The sequence below is a fragment of the Cebus imitator genome, unplaced genomic scaffold (assembly GCF_001604975.1).
Source record: "Cebus imitator isolate Cc_AM_T3 unplaced genomic scaffold, Cebus_imitator-1.0 Scaffold266, whole genome shotgun sequence".
NCBI classification, from domain to species: domain Eukaryota; kingdom Metazoa; phylum Chordata; class Mammalia; order Primates; family Cebidae; genus Cebus; species Cebus imitator.
In genome coordinates this window covers 1,687,066-1,706,912 of record NW_016107581.1, presented here as the reverse complement: position 1 = coordinate 1,706,912, position 19,847 = coordinate 1,687,066, and the positions used below count along the sequence as shown (strand labels likewise).

The following is a 19,847-nucleotide window of genomic DNA, read 5'->3' as shown; positions in this document are numbered from 1 at the left end:
GATTACGCCACATTTGCCAGGCTGGTCTCGAACTCCTGACCTCGGATGATCTGCCCGCCTCAGCCTCCCAAAGTGCTGGAATTACAGGTGTGAGCACCATTCCCAACCCATGTTCCCAATATTTCTACGTGCAGGTGGATGTCTTAGGAACTCCGAGGGCTACAACAATATTATAATGTCATAAATTATAGTGAAGATAAATGCGTTTTAGACATCAACTATCAACATTGAAAGGGTAAATTTTTGTTCGTGTTGGTACCAGGACTTATAAGTTGATAGAAGGTTTGACAATCGAAGCTACCAATTTGAAAATAATGGAAATGATATTTCCCAGGAGGCCTTCAACATGGTCTTATACTTTCATCTAAAACTCCTGATGTCTGGGGGAAAGGAGGCACAGCCATGGAGCTGGTCTGCAGCTCTCTATTTCTGCAACCTCCCCCTCCTGGGTGCAAGCGATTCTCCTGCCTCAGCCTCCCGAGTAGCTGGGATTACAGGTAGGTGCCACCACACCAAGCTAATTTTTGTATTTTTAGTAGAGATGGGGATTTGCCATGTTGTGGAAGCTGGTCTTGAACTCCTGACCTCAGGTGATCTGCCTGCCTCGGCCTCCCAAAGTGTTGGGATTACAGGCGTGAGCCGTCACGCCAGGCCTGCTCTGCAACTCTCTGGACACTATGAGGAGATGGGACTGTGAGAATTCAGTGAAAGAAGGAAGACCAGTGGCTGACGACCACAAGGACCGTCAACGCTGTGACAGTATTGTCCCAAACTACTAAAATACATGAGCGGAAACAGGCAAAACCCATCTGAATTGCTCCACAATATTCCACAATGTACTCACGTTCCAGAAGAACTCATATGTCAAGTATCCCCTTATTCCTGGGCGTTCATGTTGGCTTCATTTTTCCCTCATTACCAATAATGCTTCAAAGAATATCACTGCATATAATTTCTCATCTGTGTACTCTTACATTATAGTATAGATTTCTAAAAGTGGCTTTTTGTTCAAAGGATAGTTTTTTTTTTTTGAGACAGGGTCTCGCTCTGTCGCCCAGGCTGGAGTGCAGTGGTGCAGACTCGGCTCACTGCAGCCTCCACCCTCTGGGGTCAAGTGATCCTCCCACCTCAGCCTCCCGAGTAGCTGGGGCTACAGGCAGCTGCCACCATGCCCAGCTAGTTTTTGTATTTTCTGTAGAAATGCGGTTTCATCATGTTGCCCAGGTTGGTCTCGGACTCCGGACCTCAAGCGATCCTCTCGCCTTGGCCTCTTAAAGTGCTGGGATTACTGACGTGAGCCACTGAGACTGGCCACAAGGGACAATTTTTAAATTAATATAAGTACATGTTACTACCTAAAAGGTTAAGGCAATTTACAGTTCCTATGCAAATGTTATCTTAATGTCCTTATTGAAATTTTCCTCATGTGTTACTGAAGATAATGACCTGTTATGATTGAAGACTCTGATTTCTGCATCGTCAGTATTCAAACAGGACGACCTTTGCAAGTACTGGAGATACTTAATGTATCCACAGAGATTCAAGGACCTATGAAGAGATCTTTGGTAGCTTTTCTGGGAGTTTCTAAATTCCATGAAATTATGTTTCTGATGTTGAGTTTATATGAATGGATGAAACATTTTATAGGATTTTTCATCAGACTATCTGAACGAACATGACATCCCAAAATTAAGAAAGGTGAGTGTGGAATAATTTATTAAATTGTGCAGAAAATGGAATGAAGTAGTCTTTAGGTTTGTTCTGACTTTTAAAAAATCTCCTGTTTTTGGCCATGCACAGTGGCTCATACCTGTAATCCTAGCACTTTGGGAAGTCGAGGTGGGTGGATCACTTGAGGTCAGGAGTTTGAGACCAGCCTGGCCAACGGGGTGAAACCCCATCTCTACTAAAAATATAAAAATTAGCCAGGTGTGGTGGTGGGTGCCTGTGGCCCCAACTACTTGGGAGACTGAGGCAGGATAATCACTGGAACCCAGGAGGAGGAACTTGCAGTGAGCTGAGATTGCACCACTGCACCACTGCACTCCAGCCTGGGCAACACAGCAAGAGTCTGTCTTAAAAAAAAAAATCCTCCTGTTGTTTACCCGCAGATGTGGGGGGTTTCCATTCCCATGGCCATCCCCATTCTCAGGCCCCTTGAGCACTTGAACTGCTATGGATAAACCACTGCCATCACTTCTGTTTTCCTCACATTGGCAATACACTGACCATCGATTTTTAATCTGGGATGGAACCAGAAACAGGCCTTCTTCTTTGACATCCAATGGTAGAGGTGTATTTTCCCCTCACCAAAAATGCCAGCCTCACCCACTCACCTACCTGGCTTCACCACAGTCTTCCAGACCAAAGTCCCGTGTCTTTTGTCAGTAATCTCAACTTGAATGGGTTCCTTCATCTGCCCAGCATAGAATTTCGAGAAGGGCTGGATTTCTCCAGGACTCCTGTAGGACAATTTCAACTCCTAGAGGAAATACAGCAGTTGACTTAAAGCAGTGGTGGGTGGGAAGGCCTGGCTCCCTATAGTGAACTGGCCAATGGAACGTACCCCTGTTTTCTGTGCAATGTCATGGCTGGTTGAGGGGAAAACAGAAGGAAAGAGGTAAATTTTTTTTTTTTTTTTTTTTGGAGAACAATTTAATTTATTTATGCTCTGATCTTTTTTGAGACAGAGTCTCATTCTGTCTTCTAGGCTGGAGTGCAGTGGCACAATCTCACCTGACTGCAACCTCCACTTCCTGGGTTCAAGCGATTCTCCTGCCTCAGCCTCCTGAGTAGCTGAGATTACTAATGCGTGCCAGCACGCCTGGCTAATTTTTCTATTTTTAGTAGAGGCGGGATTTCACCATGTTGGCCAGGCTGGTCTCAAACTCCTGACCTTGTGATCTGCCCACTTCAGCCTCCCAAAGTGCTAAGATTACAGGCATGAGCCACCGCGCCCAGCCAGTAAACATTCTTTTAAATTTACAATGTTAGTAAATACTTTTATTTTATGAAAGCAAGAGCAACCTAGCTCTAAACACCCCATGAACCAGAGAAAAATGATCTGAGCTGAGTATAAAAATCTCATGTGTTGGCTGAGTGTGGTGGCTCATGCCTGTAATCCCAGCACTTTGGGAGGCTGATGTGGGCGGATCATGAGGTCCGGAGTTCGAGACCAGCCTGGCCAACATGGCAAAACCCTATCTCTACTAGAAATACAAAAATTAGCTGGGCATGGTGGCACGTGCCTGTAATCCCAGCTACTCGGGAGGCTGAGGCGGAAGAATCACTTGAACCCAGGAGGCGGAGGTTGCAGTGAGCCGAGATCGCACCACTGCACTCCAGTTGGGCAACAAGAGTGAACCTCTGTCTCAGAAAAAGAAAAAAAAAAGCGCTAGGGTTTTACCTACCTGGTGTATTATGTTCTATTAAAATAATATGTAGGGATAACTTCAATTGTGCAGAAATATACAGTCATCTTTAGTAAAAATACATAAAATGTGATGTGTAATATAAGATATCATATTTCTTCATTCAAACACCTTAACAAATACTTGTTAAGTGACTTAGCTAGGCAAGATGTCAGGTCTGCAAGGAACCTTAACAGCGAAGTGGAAACTTTGATTTAGGAATAAAATGCACAGTTTTAATCACAAGGTAAGTGCCCCAAATGCTAAAATGTTACCTCTGCCTGTGTTAAGGCCTTGGAAATATGTAATTTGATTAAGACTGTTGTCCTATATTTTCAGTTTTTAAAAACTTCATATTTGTGATTGATGAAAATACTGCATTTTGCTAAAATTCTATTTGTTTCAAAAGTACAAAATATTCTGAAATCTGCGGCGTTAGGTTTGAATTCTACCAACCGTGGGTATTATTTCCAGATGAGCAGAATTAGACACAATATAATAGGCACCAAAGTTCAGGGGTTCCATTGGAGGTGAAGTCTGTAGACGCACACCACAGAAGCGATCTTCCTCATCATCTATTGCCTGAGGAAGAAGGGGCAGAAACTTTAGAAAGCACACAAAAAAGGAAATAAGCACAAATAGTGGCATGAAAAGTGTTCTATATATTAAGTAGCATGTAGAATATGATTCCATTGATGTAAAGACTGAGATGACAGGGCCGGGCACGGTGGCTCAAGCCTGAAATCCCAGCACTTTGGGAGGCCAAGGCAGGTGGATCACCTAAGGTCAGGAGGTCAGGACCAGCCTAGGCAACTTGGTGAAACCCCATCTCAGGTTGAGATGATAGATAATATTTATATCTTAATAAAATATACAAATAATTTATTGCTCCTTAATTTTCATGGTGGACACACCCATGTACCCAACACAGATAGACAGGTAGATGGTAGAGTGATAAACTAGGTAGATATAAATTTGCCTCTATGCAAAAAAGATATTAACATTTTGCTGATGGACATCTCAGAGCCTAAGGATTTCTTGTGAATGCAAACTTATCATAATTTCTTGTACAGTTTGATTTTGTTCTTACACTGTAGAGAGTTTAGCCAGGGGACTTATGAAACAGGGGACAAAAGAGTTTCCTTTTGATGTGTCATCAGAGGACAGGTAGCTTGGCTGTGTCTGTGAATACGTCTATGACAGGCAAAGGTAGAGATGTTACTTCTCTCCATCAGAGGACTGCTGTGAGATGCTCGGCCACCTGAGCACCAGTGAGCAGATACAAAAGAGTGACGTCCTCTCTGAGAGGCCCAGCAGCCGGAGCAGAACTCGAGACCTGAGAACAATCTGAGCAGCCACCAAAGACAAAGAATGGAATTCAAACAATAAGCAAACCTTTCAGAAGTCTCAGGTACAACTCAACAGAGACTTTATGGAACGAGCGAGCAATAATTTAAACTAAAAGCAATGATAGTAGGCGGTATGATTAGTCCAGCTGTTCCACACTCTTGGGGTAATGACTGGGAGGGGGCTCAAGGGGGCCTCAGGGAAGTTGGTGATGTTCTGTGTCTTGCTCTCGGTGCCGGATACATGGGTGTGTCCACTGTGAAAATTAGGGAGCAATACATTACGTGCATATTATATTAATTTAAGAATATCAGTGACATTGATGAAGGAAGGATAGGCAAAGATGAAACCTAAAGTGGGCCTGGAAGACCCCCGCCCAGGTGGCACTGAAGGCATTAAGAAGCAGACACCCAGATAGAACAGCAAAGTGGGACTATCGGGGGGCCAACAGCCTTCCGAGCTGAGAGCCTCAGGGCCTGGCAGCATTCCTGGCTGAGGGCCTTGAACAGATTCTGACCCACTTAGTTATTCTCTCTGAACAGGTGATTATTATTAACTAACAGGTGTTCTGTGTTTTCTCACAAAACCAAGATAAACTAGGTAGCCAGCTGGGGCCTGCTTACCACTGGTCAAGGACAAACCAGAAAGTATTCTCCACGAGGGATATCCGGGGGCAGGGCCACATAGCCCGTGCTTCAAGAATTGTTTTAACTGGTGTGTGATAGACATATACTGTCTTGCTACTTTAGAATGCCCCAAGCAGTTTTCCACTGGGTGGGTGCGAGGCGGCTAGGTTTTTCCTTGCCATTGTTCTTCACAGCAAACAATACGATTTTATCATACACTCAGCATTTCTCAACAGTAGACATCACAGCAGGAACCTTATGAGCCAGAAGAGAATGGAGTCCTATTTTCAAACTGCTTAAAAATACCGTGCCAATCACAAATTTTAAATCCTGCCAGAATAAGCTTCACAAATGAAGGAGAGAGAGTTTTTCCCTGACAAGTGAATTCTGACAGAATTTGTCACCATTAGATCAGTCCTATAAGAAATGCTCAAAGGAGTTTGAACATGGAAAAAAGGTCAATATTCATCATCATCAAAACACATGAAAGTATAAAACTCACAGGTCTTCTAAAACAATTGCACAAAGGAGGAAAAGAAACCAAATGGGAACATGGTAGGGCTCCATCAAACCATGAAGACAGGGTAAGAAAAAGAATAAGCAACTCACAAAACAACGAGGTAACAATTAACATTATGATAGGAACAAAAGCTCACACATCAATATTAACCTTGAATCTAAATGGATTAAACACTTCACTTAAAAGATAGAGACAGGAAGAATGGATGAAAAACATGAACCATCTATATACGGCTTACAAGAAACTTACCTTGCTGGTTAAGACGCGTACAGACTAAACGTATTAGGTTGGTGCAAAGGTAACTGCAGTTTTTGTTGTAATGGCATGACTTTTAATGGCAAAAGCTGGTTACTTTTGCACCAACCTAAAAAGGTAGAAAAGGTGTTCCATTTCAACACAAACCAAAAGTGAGCAGGAGTAGCTATACTTACCTTAGATAAAACAGACTTTAAGTCAGAAACAGTAAAAAACAAACAAACAAACAAAAAAAACCCTCCACAAAGGTCATTATATAATGATAAAAACATCAGTTCACAGGAGGATATAACAATTCTCAATATTTGTGTACCCAACACAAGAGCATCCAAATTCATAAAGCAAATATTACTAGACCTAAAGAAAGAGATACAATATTATGGGGGACTTCAACACCTCAATCACAGCACTAGACATATCACTGAAACAGAAAATCAACAATAAAAAAACATTGTAATTAAATTGGACATTAGACCAAATGGACTAATAGATACTTACAGAACATTTACCCAACAATCACAGAATACACTGCCTTATCATTGGCACACGGAACATTCTCCAAGGTAGATCACGTGTTAGGCTAAAGAAGAGCCTCAACACAATTTCACAAATGAAAATAAGGTCATTTGAAATCAATTGAAATTAAATATACAAATCAATTGAAATTAAAGAACAAGCTTCTGAATGATCTTGGGTCAATGACAAAATGAAGATGGAAATCACAAAATGTTTTGAAATGAAATTGAAACACAACATTTCAAAACCAATCAGACACAGGAAGAGCAGTGCTAAGAAGGAAGTTTATAGCATTAAATGCCTACATGAAAAAAAAAATAAAGCACAGATGAACAACTTTATGTTGTATATCAAGGAACTAGAAAAACAAGAACCACTGAGGTGGGCAGTTTGCAAGGTCAAGAGATCAAGACCATCCTGGCCAACATGGTGAAACTCCTTCTCTTCTAAAAATACAAAAATTACCCGGGCATGGTGGCACACGCCGGTAGTCCCAGCTACTTGGGAGGCTGAGGCAGGAGGATCACTTGAGGTCAGGAGTTCAAGACCAGCTTAGCCAACCTAGCTAAACCTGTCTCTACCAAAAATACAAAAAATTAGCTGGGCTTCCTGGCAGGCACCTGTAATCTCAGCTACTAGGGAGGTTGAGGCAGGAGAATCGCTTGAACCCAGGAGGTGGAGGTTGCAGTGAGCTGAGATTGTGCCACTGCATTCCAGCCTAGGTGACAGAGTGAGACCCTGTCTCAGAAATAAAATAAAATAAATAAAATTTGGTGAGAGAATTTCTGTATATTATTTCTTCTGCCCATCCCACATCTCCTCTTTGAGAGCCAGAAAAGCAAGCTCCCCTCTCAGCAGTCCTGCATTGCTGCGGGATTGTTGCATGTGGCTCAATGTTCTGCACCCACAGGTGAACCTCAGGGAGAGTCATCTATGCTTCTCTCCATGAAAACTGTGCCTTGCCCTTTCTGTTCCACAAGGAACTGGAAGGGCTAAGGGGATAAGCTGGAAATATAATTCTCATCTTCTCTGGTCTCCTAAATCACTCTGCTTACCTTCCTTATCAAGGCATCGCTGGGAACAAGGTACAAATGGAACCTAATATCTTTGGGATGGGAGTGATAATACATCAATACATTGGAGGTGATGGAGATGGAGAACCGAGTCCCGCTGGCAATCCGCAGCAGGATGCCCATCAGAGAGAAGCTGGGGTTTTCCAGGACGGCATAAAAAGGCTCCACCCGGGCTGGATGCTCCAGGACCATCCCTTCATCTTTAAAATGGGCAACAAGGAACCAGGAGATGTCCACCTCACCTGCTGCAGGAGAGTCACAATAGCAGTGAGACAAGACACGGCCCCGCAGCCCCCACAGCCTCCGCTCACCCCGCAGTACCTTGGAGGGAGATGAAGTGGGGGAGGTGGATTTCGTAGACAGCCTCCTCTGGCTCTACAGTGATGTCAAACAAGGGGCCGGCCACCAGCCACTGTTCATGGTGCTGCAGGTCCAGGGCCAGGTGCTGACTCCAGGAACCAAATGCAATCCTCACCGTGGCCGCAGCCCTTACCACGAAACCGAGGCCTGTGGCTGACCACAGATACCAGCCAGCAGCAGGGAACCGAATGCTGAAAGGAGCCAGAGTGATGTCATGACGGGAGAACCCCAGGACTTGGATTTAAGCAGCCATGTGCAGACAGAGGTGGTATTTGAAGTGAGCAAGGTTCGGGACCCATCTGGGACTTTCACTACATTAGAAAATGCTGGGGAGTTCACTAACCTCTCTGGGCCCCAATTTCTCTGCACTTTATATATGTCGAAATTAAAATGCCAATTTCACAGTGCATGAAATAAACATATTATTGATGAAATTTCGGCTATCATAAGGAATGGAGCCTACACACTTCCTTTATATTGGAACTGTTTTCAAATCATCAGCGTCTTCCATTCTCACCTGTATCTGTTTGCATTCTCGTCAGTCAGCTCAACATCCACATTTCCTTCAGGCCCCAGAAACTGAGGATTTTTATAATCTCGTTTGACCTCAAAATGGAGTTTAGCAGCACAACAGGAAACTACCTGATGCTCTTCTGAGTAACCAACTCCTGAAAAGAAAATACTAGACATGTAAGAGGTAAGGAGTTGGAAGAGGCATGGCTGGAAGGACTCCTGGGGGCTGAATTACACAGGTGCTGTTGGGACTACCCATAGCAGATGAGAACAGAGAGTGACTAGAATATAGTGTTTTGCTACTTTGAATCCAGACAAGGAGAGACACAAGAAGGTTCTTTGTCATGAGTAAAATTATACTCCAAATTCCATAGGGTTTTCTGGGAAGCCAGGCTGGGGAGTTTTGGTGCTGGGCACCATTTGCCGAGGACTGGAATCAGTGCACCTAAATGTCTGCTGGTCCTAAATAGCAGGTGACACCTTCTGCTGGTGAGGAACGCCCAGGTCAGAAAAGGATCAAGCTCCAAAGCTGAAGAGGCGAATGGGTGAGCATTCTTCCTAGTCCCTTCGACTGTCCGCGGCTGCTAGGACCATCCCCTGGTTCGTGGGAGGCTTAAATGTCCCCATTTAAATTGCATGGTGCACCGTGGCGGAGGGAAGGAAAACCACTCCCGGTCTTCACTGCACAAAAGACCCTAACCTTACTTTTCCACGTAAAACCACAGAACATTTCCACCAATCCATATGCCCTTCACTCCTCTCCCTATTAGCCATTACCTGAACCATGTTCCTGTGAAGATTCCTGATCTTCTGATATGCTGGAGGTTGAGATTCCCATGTTACAAAAATATTTAAAAAATCAAGAATTAGTTGATGAAAATGAAGACAATGTTATTAAAAACTAGAGCTGCAGTGTCCAGTAGAGTGCCCACTACCCAGATGTGCTATTTACATTTCTATGAATTAAACGTAGGTAAACTTCAGTTTCTCAATTGTACTATCCATATTTCAAGTGCTCAACCCCTACATGTCGCTCATGGCTATAACACTGTGTAGCAGAATGAGACACTTCTGTCATCACAGAGATTTCTCTTAGGACGGATCTAGACTATCAAAAAATAGAAGACATTTGAATAAAGATATTTTTACATATATATTTTTAATTTTAATATATATATTTTAAATATATATTTTATTTAATATATATTTTAATATATGTTCTATATAATATATATTTAATATATATTATATATGTTTTAAAATATATATTAAATATATATTATATAGATTTAATTATAAATATATAAATATATAAATATTTAATTATAAATACATATTAAATTATAAATATATATTATTTATTTACATATTTTATATATCTATATATAAAAATATATTTAATATATATTATATATATTTAATATATTAATATATATTATATATATTAATATATATTATATATATTTAATATATTAATATATATTATATATATTAATATATATTATATATATTTAATATATTAATATATATATTTAATTTATATATTTAATATATATATTTAATTTATATATTTAATATATATTAATTTATATATATTTAATTTAATAATATAAATATATATTAAATTAATATATATTTAATATAATATGTTTAATATATATTAAATATATTAAAATATATTTAATATAATATATATTAAATATATATTATAAATATATGTAGAATATATATTTTATATATAACATATTAAATATATATTAAATATATATTGTATATATATTTATAATATATATATTTAATATATATTCTAAGACTTTAGAATAAAGATATTTTTATCCAGATTTATGAATAGTAGAGCTAATGTTCTCCCTAGAGCCAAATGTGTCTTGATATCTCTCCCTCTTCTCTTTATTTTATGCCGGTGTTCAACGTGGACTCAGCCAGCTTCTCTGGCTCAAATTGCTCCAGTTGGTATCATATGATGTTGGAATCAAAGACTGAAGCAGTAATTGACCGACGCGTGAAATGCGTGCATTTATATTCTAAGGTAATTCCAACCTTGGCCACACCTGGGAAGCTTTAAAAGCCACTCAATGCCCAGGTCACAGCCCACACCAATTGAATCAGAAGTCTGGAGGTAGGACCCAAGCATCGGTGCTTTCAAAGCCTCACAGGTGATTCCAACATCAGCCGACATGGACTCCATGGTCTACAGGGTGAGCCAATGGTTCGTCAGGCCCCTGGGGAGAGAAATCTACCCGCACACAGGTGATACCTTGGAGGAAGGCAACCAACTCCATTAAATTCTCTGCTTTGGGGTGTTTGAATGTGGAAAAAATCAAGACTAGGGGAGTCAGAGGGCGAGACTCCCAGTCCCTAAGACGGTAGATGATGAAATAGCAAATAAAAACAATGTTTATTTCTGTGTCAATAACAGTTACGGCACAACAGATGCTGCTGTGAAATCATGAAACATGGTTGGCTTTTCTGCTGACATTTCCTTAGGTTCCCTGGTCCTTCGATCTATTCCTTGCTATGTCTGTTTATTTCAACGTGAAAGAGACCAGCAGAGAAATCCACACGTGGATTAGGTTTAAAAAGAACAGGTACCTGGAGAAGCGGGATGAAGAGAAAGGCTCTATAGTGCTTTTCTCAGAAGGGTTCTGTGGGCAAGCCAAGCATGGAGAGACCCTTGGCCTGACATCCTAAGACTGGTTGCCGTCTGCAGCTGCACATTTCACCATGGATTCTGATGGCCACATGTAAAGCAGCAAGAGTAAACCTGCCATTGTATATTCTCTCTCCCGGTGCATGTGCACGCTGCAGTCTGCCTGCTGAGGAGGGTTTAGAAGGTGGGAGGAGCCAGCGCTGAACTGATGATCCCAGATCATGAGAACCAACGGTTTTGGTTCCATTTTCAGGGATCTTGCAAGTAGGTTGTTCAACACAACCCTTAGTCTAAATGAAGAGATACAAACTAACATTTAAATAAATCATATTAATAACAGGAATACATTCTTCAAACATACCAATTTCTAGTATTTTCTACACTGCATTCTTCTACACTTTCCAGCCCTTGAGGTTATTTATGTCTTTTGTATCTGTGTGGTGAAAATGGGATGACGGACTGCTGCAGGTGTCCTTCCAATGCCCTCAGCAGGGACTTCAGGTTGGTAGTTTGAAATCTGCCATGATGGAGATATTCACCCCTTGGAAACTGGCATATGCTACAAATAGAGGCATCCTCCCCTCCCGGGCGTTAAACCTCAGGACCCCACCGCAGCCTTCGGCCTCATCATAAGCCAGTTCCTAGAGAATTAGGTTGGTGTTAGGCATTGAGTAATAGCTCAACCAAAATACCGCACTGGTCTTTGATTTCATAGTTCCATGCCTTTTTGTGTATAGGTTCTCTAGACACCTCCATGGAGAAAATGTCATTGCTTAAGGTTTGATTCAAACATTTCTGGAATTGTGTGGCAATAATGTTCATTCATTCTAATGAATAATATTCACTTATAATATTCATTATAAGTGAATATTCAATGAATAATCATAAACTTATTGATTATGTTCATTCATTATACACATTCATAATGAATGAACATAAGCTTATTCTCTCTAATGACTTATGTGAAACATTTTTAAATACTTATTCACCATTTGTGTATACTTTTGGCAATGACAAAATGCCTATTTACTACATCATTTTCAAAATTGTGTTTTTACGTTTTTATTATAGTTTGTTTTCTTCAGCTTAAAATCAGAGGACTTTAAAATATTTTTCATTCCTATGTTTTCCTTCTTTTTGGTTTACTTTTGATTGCATTGTTTCCTCAATTATATTTTCAGAGTGTCCATAACTAGTGTACAGAAATCCAATTAATATGTGCATTTCGATTTCATAGTCTACAACATTGCTATATTTATTCCTTACTTTGAGTGGGTTTTTAGGAAATTGCTCAGGGTTTTTTTTTTTTTTTTAATGTGGGATGATGTCTTGGACTTTTAAAGACAATTATTTATCTTCTTTGTGACCTTGGGTCCTTTTCTTTCTTTTTTTCTTGCGTGATAGTTTTCTGTAGCAAAGTTCTGCAGGACAATGTTTAATAGAAAGGAAAAAAATGAACCTGTGTGTCTTGTTCCCATTATTATGGGGAAGATAGTCTTGCTTCCCACTGAGTATAATGTTTACTGCAGGTTTTCTGTACATATTCTTTATTAGGTTGTGGATGTTCTATTCAATTCCTAGCAATTTTTAAAATGTTAATTATAAAATGGATTTAGTCCAGTGTTTTTATTCTGTGTCAATGAGATGATTACATCTTAATCTTCCTTGATTTTCCTAGGATGGGATATTATATTAAATTCTTTTGAACAGCTTTATCGAGTATAATTGATCTGCAAAAAAATCCTTAATCATTAAGATACTCAAGTTGATGAGATTGAATATAAACCTGTGATATATTATTTCCTTTGATTCCAATGAAAATCACCTAAATTCCTCCTGCTTCTCATGTTCCTCTGTGATATTGAGATATAGCGACCAATGTTGTCAGCTTTTCTCAAAAATAGTTTCCCTTACCTGGAATCCTCATCCTCAAAGGGTTGAAGCTGTTGATACTGAGGAGGAAAGCTGGACAGTGATTCCTCTTCCTCCACCTGATCCTTGCGTATTAGGATATTTTGTGTGTTGCACGTCTTTTCCATGCTTGGGTGGCATGATCTTTCAGATTCTCTAAAGAAACAGAATGGGATTTGCACTACAAATATAGGGTAGGCTCTGCAGGAAGATTTTATGTTAATAGCCATAGACCCCATATTTTGTCTTTAGGAAAGTCTTTTCTCAGGCTCCCATGGCGCCATCTCACCTCTCGTTATATTCAATTTAACTGTCTTTCTGTCCCCCACTAAATACTGGTTTTTACATCCAGGAAGCAGACCTCAGTCAATTCTCAACACTTACTCTTTGCCACAAGGTGTAATTGCATAACAGGTCAACCTTGCTGAAAAATGTAGGGAAAAAATGAGATTCCTAGTTTATACTCCATGTTCACCCATCATTTGCACCAAAGAGAATGGAACCCTAGAATGACTGACTTAAAGCCCAGGACATTAGTGAGATTGGGCACGTGTGAGAACAATCCATGGAACAGTGGAGCTCCTCCTTTGCCCTCTGCTTCCACCTGGTGAGGAGAGGCTGGGTAAAGACAAGCATGCTCAGAGGAAGGAAATGATGCATACTGCACTTACTTCCTTCTTCCATCAAAGATCCTTACTCAGATATGGAACATGAAAGCCCCATGCTAGATCCTTTCCTCTTCTTCCTTCTCAAGGGCTGGGCTCTGGTCTCCTTTGGCTCGTGGGAATCAAGATTGGGGTTAGAAGGGAGTGTCCACTGAGCCAAGATCGTCCCTGGCCAGTATGACAGCCACTAGCCACATATGCCTGTTTAATTTTTTTTTTTCATTTTGGGAGCAGGTACTGTTTATTAACTGACCGGATTAAAAACATAGGGCCGGGTACGGTGGCTCACGCCTGTAATCCCAGCACTTTGGGAGACTGAGGCGGGCGGATCATGAGGTCAGGAGATCGAGAGTTTAGCCTGGCTAACATGGTAAAACTTTGTCTTTATTAAAATCACAAAAAAATTAGCCGGGTATTAAAATCACAAAAAAATTAGCCAGGCGTGGTGGTGCGCGCCTGTAGTCCCAGCTACTTGGGAGATTGAGGCAGGAGAATCGCTTCAACCCGGGGAGGCAGAGGTTGCAGTAAGCCGAGATCACGCCATTGCACTCCAGCCTGGGCGACAAGGCGAGACTCCATCTCAAAAAAATAAATATATAAATAATAATCATGATAGACACCTTAGTGTCTTAGTTCACTCTTCTAAGAAGCCTATTGATCTGGTCCTCCCTGTTGCCAGCATCTCCACCTTCTACAAAATGGGCGCTCTTTTTCTTCACTCCACCTCATGGAGAGGATAGTTTAAAGGGCCACAGGAATTTGTTTCTTTAAAGCATTTTCCAGCAGTATAGATCTCAGGAATCTAATCCTCCATGCAGAGGATGCCACATGTACCAAGAGGTCGAGCAATGAGTGTTATCCGTCAAAGCAATTCACTTTTTCTTGGATTTGCCATAACCACGCTTGTAGATTAGCTCATTTACTGACTTCAGATTTGGGTCCCCCCATGTAATATATGGCTCTGCAATCCTCAGCATGTTAACTGAAGCCCTGTTGAGGTTCTCAAAGGTCCCATTAGAGATTTGACGAAGGAGAAGAAGCTGCAACACCTTTCGGACTTATGGGCTCACACCATTGACCCCTCTGGTCCTGATGACAAAGGCCAATTTGGGTTCTGCAGGTACACAGAAGTCGCCAGCTTTTCCTGGCATCCTCGCCATTTGAATTTCAGTTCTGTCCATCTGCCTATATTCCTTGCGACAGTGCTTCGCCTTTTCAGAGATAAGCTTCCTCCTTGCCTTTTGAAGCATCTTTTGAGCAAACTTCTTTCTCGGGCACTTGACCTTCAGCTCTGCAATATTCCTATGCTTTTTCTCCCATCCAAGTACTAACCAGGCCCCAACCCTGCTTAGCTTCCGAGATCAGAAGAGATCGGGTGCAGTGGGAGTGGAACAGCGGGAGACTCCTTTCCTTTTTCTTAAGGCTTTCTGGCACAGCAGGAAGCTTTTTCTTCTCTGCGACACCCTCCATGGTTCCAGCCAGAAAAACATAAGTTTTAATTTTAATTAGTGAATTAAATGTGAAAATCAGTTTCTCATTTGAACTACTAGCACATTTCAAGTGTTCAGATGCCACCTGTGGCCAGTGGCTTCCATATTGGACAGCGCAGGTAGGGAGCACTTTGATCCTGGTAGGAGCTGTCTACTGGATAGCACTGATTTGAGTCATCTGCTACAGTCCAGTTGGCCAAGAAGTCCTGCTTTGGGGTGTCTGGCATTGATTTAACCAAACAAAGTGGTTCTTTGAGCCCTACCATCCGTGGTCTCCTGTGTGTAGCACTGCCCTTGAAATATCCCCTGGAAAAGGGATGGATGGACTCAGCAAGAGTGAGGAATTCCTGTGTTCATTAGCAGTACTTTCCACCTGTCAAATATCACCCGGACATACAGCCTACACCTGAGCTAATAGCAATGTATCACTATCAATGTCCTGTTTTTGACAGTGACTAGTCCTATTAAAAAGTATTGGCCAGGTGCTGTGGCTCATGCCTGTAATACCAGCACTTTGGGAGGCTGAGGTAGGCGGACCACCTGAGGTCAGGAGTTCAAGACCAGCCTGGCCAACACGGTGAAACCCCGTCTCTACTAAAAATACAAAAATTAGCTGGGTGTGGTGGCACATGCTTGTGGTCCCAGCTACTCAGGAGGCTGTGGCAGAAGAAACGCTTGACTTGGGACGTGGAGGTTGTAGCGAGCCAAAATCATGCCACCTTTGCACTCCAGCCTGGGTGACAGAGCAAGACTCCATCTCCAAAAAAAAGAAAAAAGGGAAAGAAAAAAAAAAAGAAATTTAAAATTATAACAAAAAAGAAAAAGAAAATAATATACTGATTTTATGCAATTAGCCAAAATGTCTCTGCTTCATATGAATTTATACAAGAGAGAGAAGCAAGATTCAAAATCTTCCATTTTTTGCCAAAGAATATATGTCTCTTACTCATGGAATATGATCTGAGGAGGAAAGAAAACTGCTACTGTCACATCTGTTTCATTTTGCTGAGTCACTCTGTGATGGAATGAGAAAAAATGCGTCCTCTTTCTGTATCTCCATCCACACAGCCTGGGAAAACACAAATGGAGTTAGAATGTAAGTAGGTGGGAGGAGCCTGATGGTCAGACAGCCTCTTCACTGTGATGCAGCGTGAAGCAGCCCCTGATCAGGTGACCATCTTTAGAGACGCCGTCTCTGATGCCCATCCTATCATAAAAGCTCATTCCGCCACACTTTTGTTGAATTAACTGCATCTCTGTCTCCACTTGGGAAACAGTGATCTTATCTCAGCAGGCACGCCTCCTTTGATTCTCAATCCCTGATGGTCACCACAGTCCATCACACTTGGTGACATTCACTCCAGGCTTCTGAAACAAGACCACATTCTTGTAAGTGTAGAAGCATAAGAAGGGCCCTACTCTTCCATCCATCACTGATCCTTAAAAGGAGGGAATGTTAACTTAATTGAGTCAAACTGCACAACACTGGATGGACTGAACTTCTTTAAAAGCAGAATCTCGGGCCGGGTGTGATGACTCACGCCTATGATCCCAGCAATTTGGGAGGCCAAGGTGGGCATATCACCTGAGGTCGGGAGTTTGAGACCAGCCTGACCAACATGGAGAAACTCCATCTCTACTAAGAATAAAAAACTAGCCAGGTGTGGTGGTGCATGCCTGTAATCCCAGCTACGAGGGAGGATGAGGCAGGGGAATTGCTTGAATCTGGGAGGTGGAGGTTGCAGTGAGCTGAGATTGCACCATTGCATTCCAGCCTGGGTGAGAAGAGTGAAACTGTCTCAAAAAAAAAAAAAAAAAAAAGGGAAAAAACCTTACGTAACCTCTCTGAGTATCAGTTTTCTAACTTGTAGAATAAGGATGCAATGCCATCATCACAAATCCTTGTGGTGATTAATTCTAGAAGGCTAAAATTACTTAGTACAAGACCTAATATATACTGGGTTCCAGAAAATAACTCATCACAATTGCCTTCAACATGCCCTAGTCTATGGTCTTTTATGCATGCCATAGGATCTAGTCAGGTCAAGCTACTATTTTAATTTAAAAAAAAAATAGCCCGAGTGGGTTTTGAACAGTATAAATTTACATCTCACCATTTTAGAGATTGGAAAGTGAAAGACCAAGGCACTTGCAGATTTGGCAGCTGGTGAGGACCTGCTTCCAAACTCATAAGCAACCGTCTTTCTGTGTCCTCACGTGGCAAAATGGGAAAGGAGTTCTCCAGGGTCTCTTTTATAAGGACGGCTCTGCCTTCATGACTTAATCACCTCTCAAAGGCCCCACCTACTAATACCATTTCATTGAGAGTTAGGATTATAACAACGAATGTTGGAGGGACACAAACATTCAATCTACAGCAGATTCTGAATTGTGTACATGGAAATCTTTGGATACATTCATTTATTCTGAGTTCCAAGACTGTGCAAAATAGTGCATTGGTTTGGCACAATTGAGATGTGTGAGCCTCGTGCTATTGAGGAGCTGCTAAAACACAGACGGGACAGCTTAGTGAGTCAGGCTGTATGGTTCTGCTCCGATCTGGGAGCCATGCTGTGGGATTGTCAGGAGCATCGTCAAAGCCACGTGACACACATACCAGGGAGAGAGCTGGAAGAAGATTCATTTTTGCTCAGGTATGAAGTCACCATGGTCAGAGTCAGGGATGGAGAGAGGAGGTCTAAAAAGTACACCTGGGCTCCCATGGGGGTTTTCCCCTTCAGTCATGCAGAGATGAATGAGTGAATGAGTGAATGAATGAATGAATGAATTAAATGTAAGCAGAGCCTTAACCTGCAGAATGAGAGAAAATGTTTGCAACCCATCCATCTGGGAAAGGTTTAATATCCGGAATCTACAAGGAACTTAAATTTACAAGAAGAAAACAAACCCATTAAAAAGTGGGCAAAGGACATGAACAGGCACTTCTTGAAGGAAAATATTTATGCAGCTAAGAAACATATGAAAAAAAGCTCAACATGACCGATTGTTAGAGAAATGCAAATCAAAACAACAATGAGATATCATCTCATGCCAGTCAGAATGGCAATTATTAAAAAGTCAAGAAACAATAGATGCTGATGAGGCTGTGGATAAATAGAAACCCTCTTGACTGTTGGTGGAAATGTAAATTAGTTGAACTATTGTGGAAAACAGTGTGGCAATTCCTCAAGGAACTAGAACCAGAAATACTATTTGACCCAGCAATCCCATCACTGGGTATACACCCAAAGGAATAGAAATCATTCTATTATAAAGATACATGCACACATATGTTTATTGTAGCACTGTTCAAAATAGCAAAGATATAGAATCAACCCAAATGCCCACCAGTGATAGACTGGATAAAAAAATGGCACACATACGTCATGGAATACTAAGCAGTCATAAAAAGCAGATCATGTCCTTTGCAGGGACATGGATGAAGCTGGAAGCCGTTATCCTCAGCAAACTAACGCAGGAACAGAAAACCAAATACTGCATGTACTCACTCATAAGTGGGAGCTGAACAGTGAGAACACATCGACACAGGAGGGGGAACAAAACACATCAGGGCCCATGGGATGAGTGAGGAAGGAAGAGCATCAGGATAAATAGCTAATGCTTGCAGAGCTTAATACTTAGATGATGATGGGTTGGTAGGTGCAGTAAACCACTGTAGCACACGTATGTCTATGTAACAAATCTGCGTGTCCTGCACATGTATCCTAGAAGTTAAAATAAAATAAAAAAGAAATGTAAGCAGATCCTTTTCCTCCAGAAAATATCCATGGTGCTCTGCAGCGCATGAAAAATAATGAGATGCAGAAGAATGAAGCAACAAGAGCCCTCACAGAGCACACAGTCACTCACCATTTCCAAAGCCATCTCCAACACCTGAAACTCTTTTTTGAAGATATCCTTCTTCCCATTTATCAAAAGACGTATTTATTTATTTCTCCACTGTGTCTCTACTAACCCTGAGTAAAGAAAAGAAGATGACATTGAAACAAGTCAGAAGGACCTTCAGATAAATGCTAGCTTCCATATCTCCACAAGACAGATAAATTTAAGTGCTTATTACCTAAGAGCCTAGGAAGTAAACTAATAAAGTAAAAAAGAAATACAAAAATGAACAAGAAAAGCGTTTATTACCCATTCAGGAGCCATGCATCACTGGCATCATGCCCAGTAGTGGTAGGCACTTAGGACAGAGGCCAAAACAGGGGAACTTGTAAGATAAAAAGTTTTTTTTCGGGGCTGGGCGTGGTGGATCATGCCTGTAATCCCAGAACTTTGAGAAGCCGAGGCGGGCAGATCAGGAGTTCAAGACCAGCCTGGCTGACACGATGAAACCCCGTCTCTACTAAAAATACAAAAATTAGCCAGGCATGGTGGCACGTGCCTGTAATCTCAGCTACTCGGGAGGCTGAGGCAGGAGAATCGCCTGAACCTGGGAGGCAGAGATTGCAGTGAGCCAAGATGGTGCCACTGCA

The 19,847-nt window shown here is 41.4% G+C and overlaps 1 protein-coding gene across 6 annotated transcripts in view; it reads right to left on the bottom strand.

Moving 5' to 3' along the window:
• The window catches only part of CARD8 (caspase recruitment domain family member 8), a 23,126-nt gene that overhangs the window by 1,819 nt on the left and 1,460 nt on the right, over positions 1–19,847 (bottom strand). For 3 of the 6 annotated variants that reach the window (XM_017500440.2, XM_017500443.2, XM_037728459.1), the window contains exons 2-10: positions 19,225–19,331; positions 16,301–16,423; positions 13,203–13,355; positions 9,398–9,438; positions 8,625–8,775; positions 8,069–8,298; positions 7,730–7,992; positions 3,867–3,992; positions 2,341–2,482 (exon numbers count right to left, since the gene is read on the bottom strand). In XM_017500440.2, the coding sequence (XP_017355929.1) occupies positions 2,341–2,482; positions 3,867–3,992; positions 7,730–7,992; positions 8,069–8,298; positions 8,625–8,775; positions 9,398–9,438; positions 13,203–13,355; positions 16,301–16,423; positions 19,225–19,283 (1,288 nt within the window). In that variant the 5' untranslated portion in view covers positions 19,284–19,331. Of the gene's footprint in view, positions 1–2,340; positions 2,483–3,866; positions 3,993–7,729; positions 7,993–8,068; positions 8,299–8,624; positions 8,776–9,397; positions 9,439–13,202; positions 13,356–16,300; positions 16,424–18,863; positions 19,080–19,224; positions 19,332–19,847 lie in introns of all 6 variants that reach the window. The other 3 variants (XM_017500442.2, XM_017500444.2, XM_037728458.1) reach the window with 2 other exon arrangements.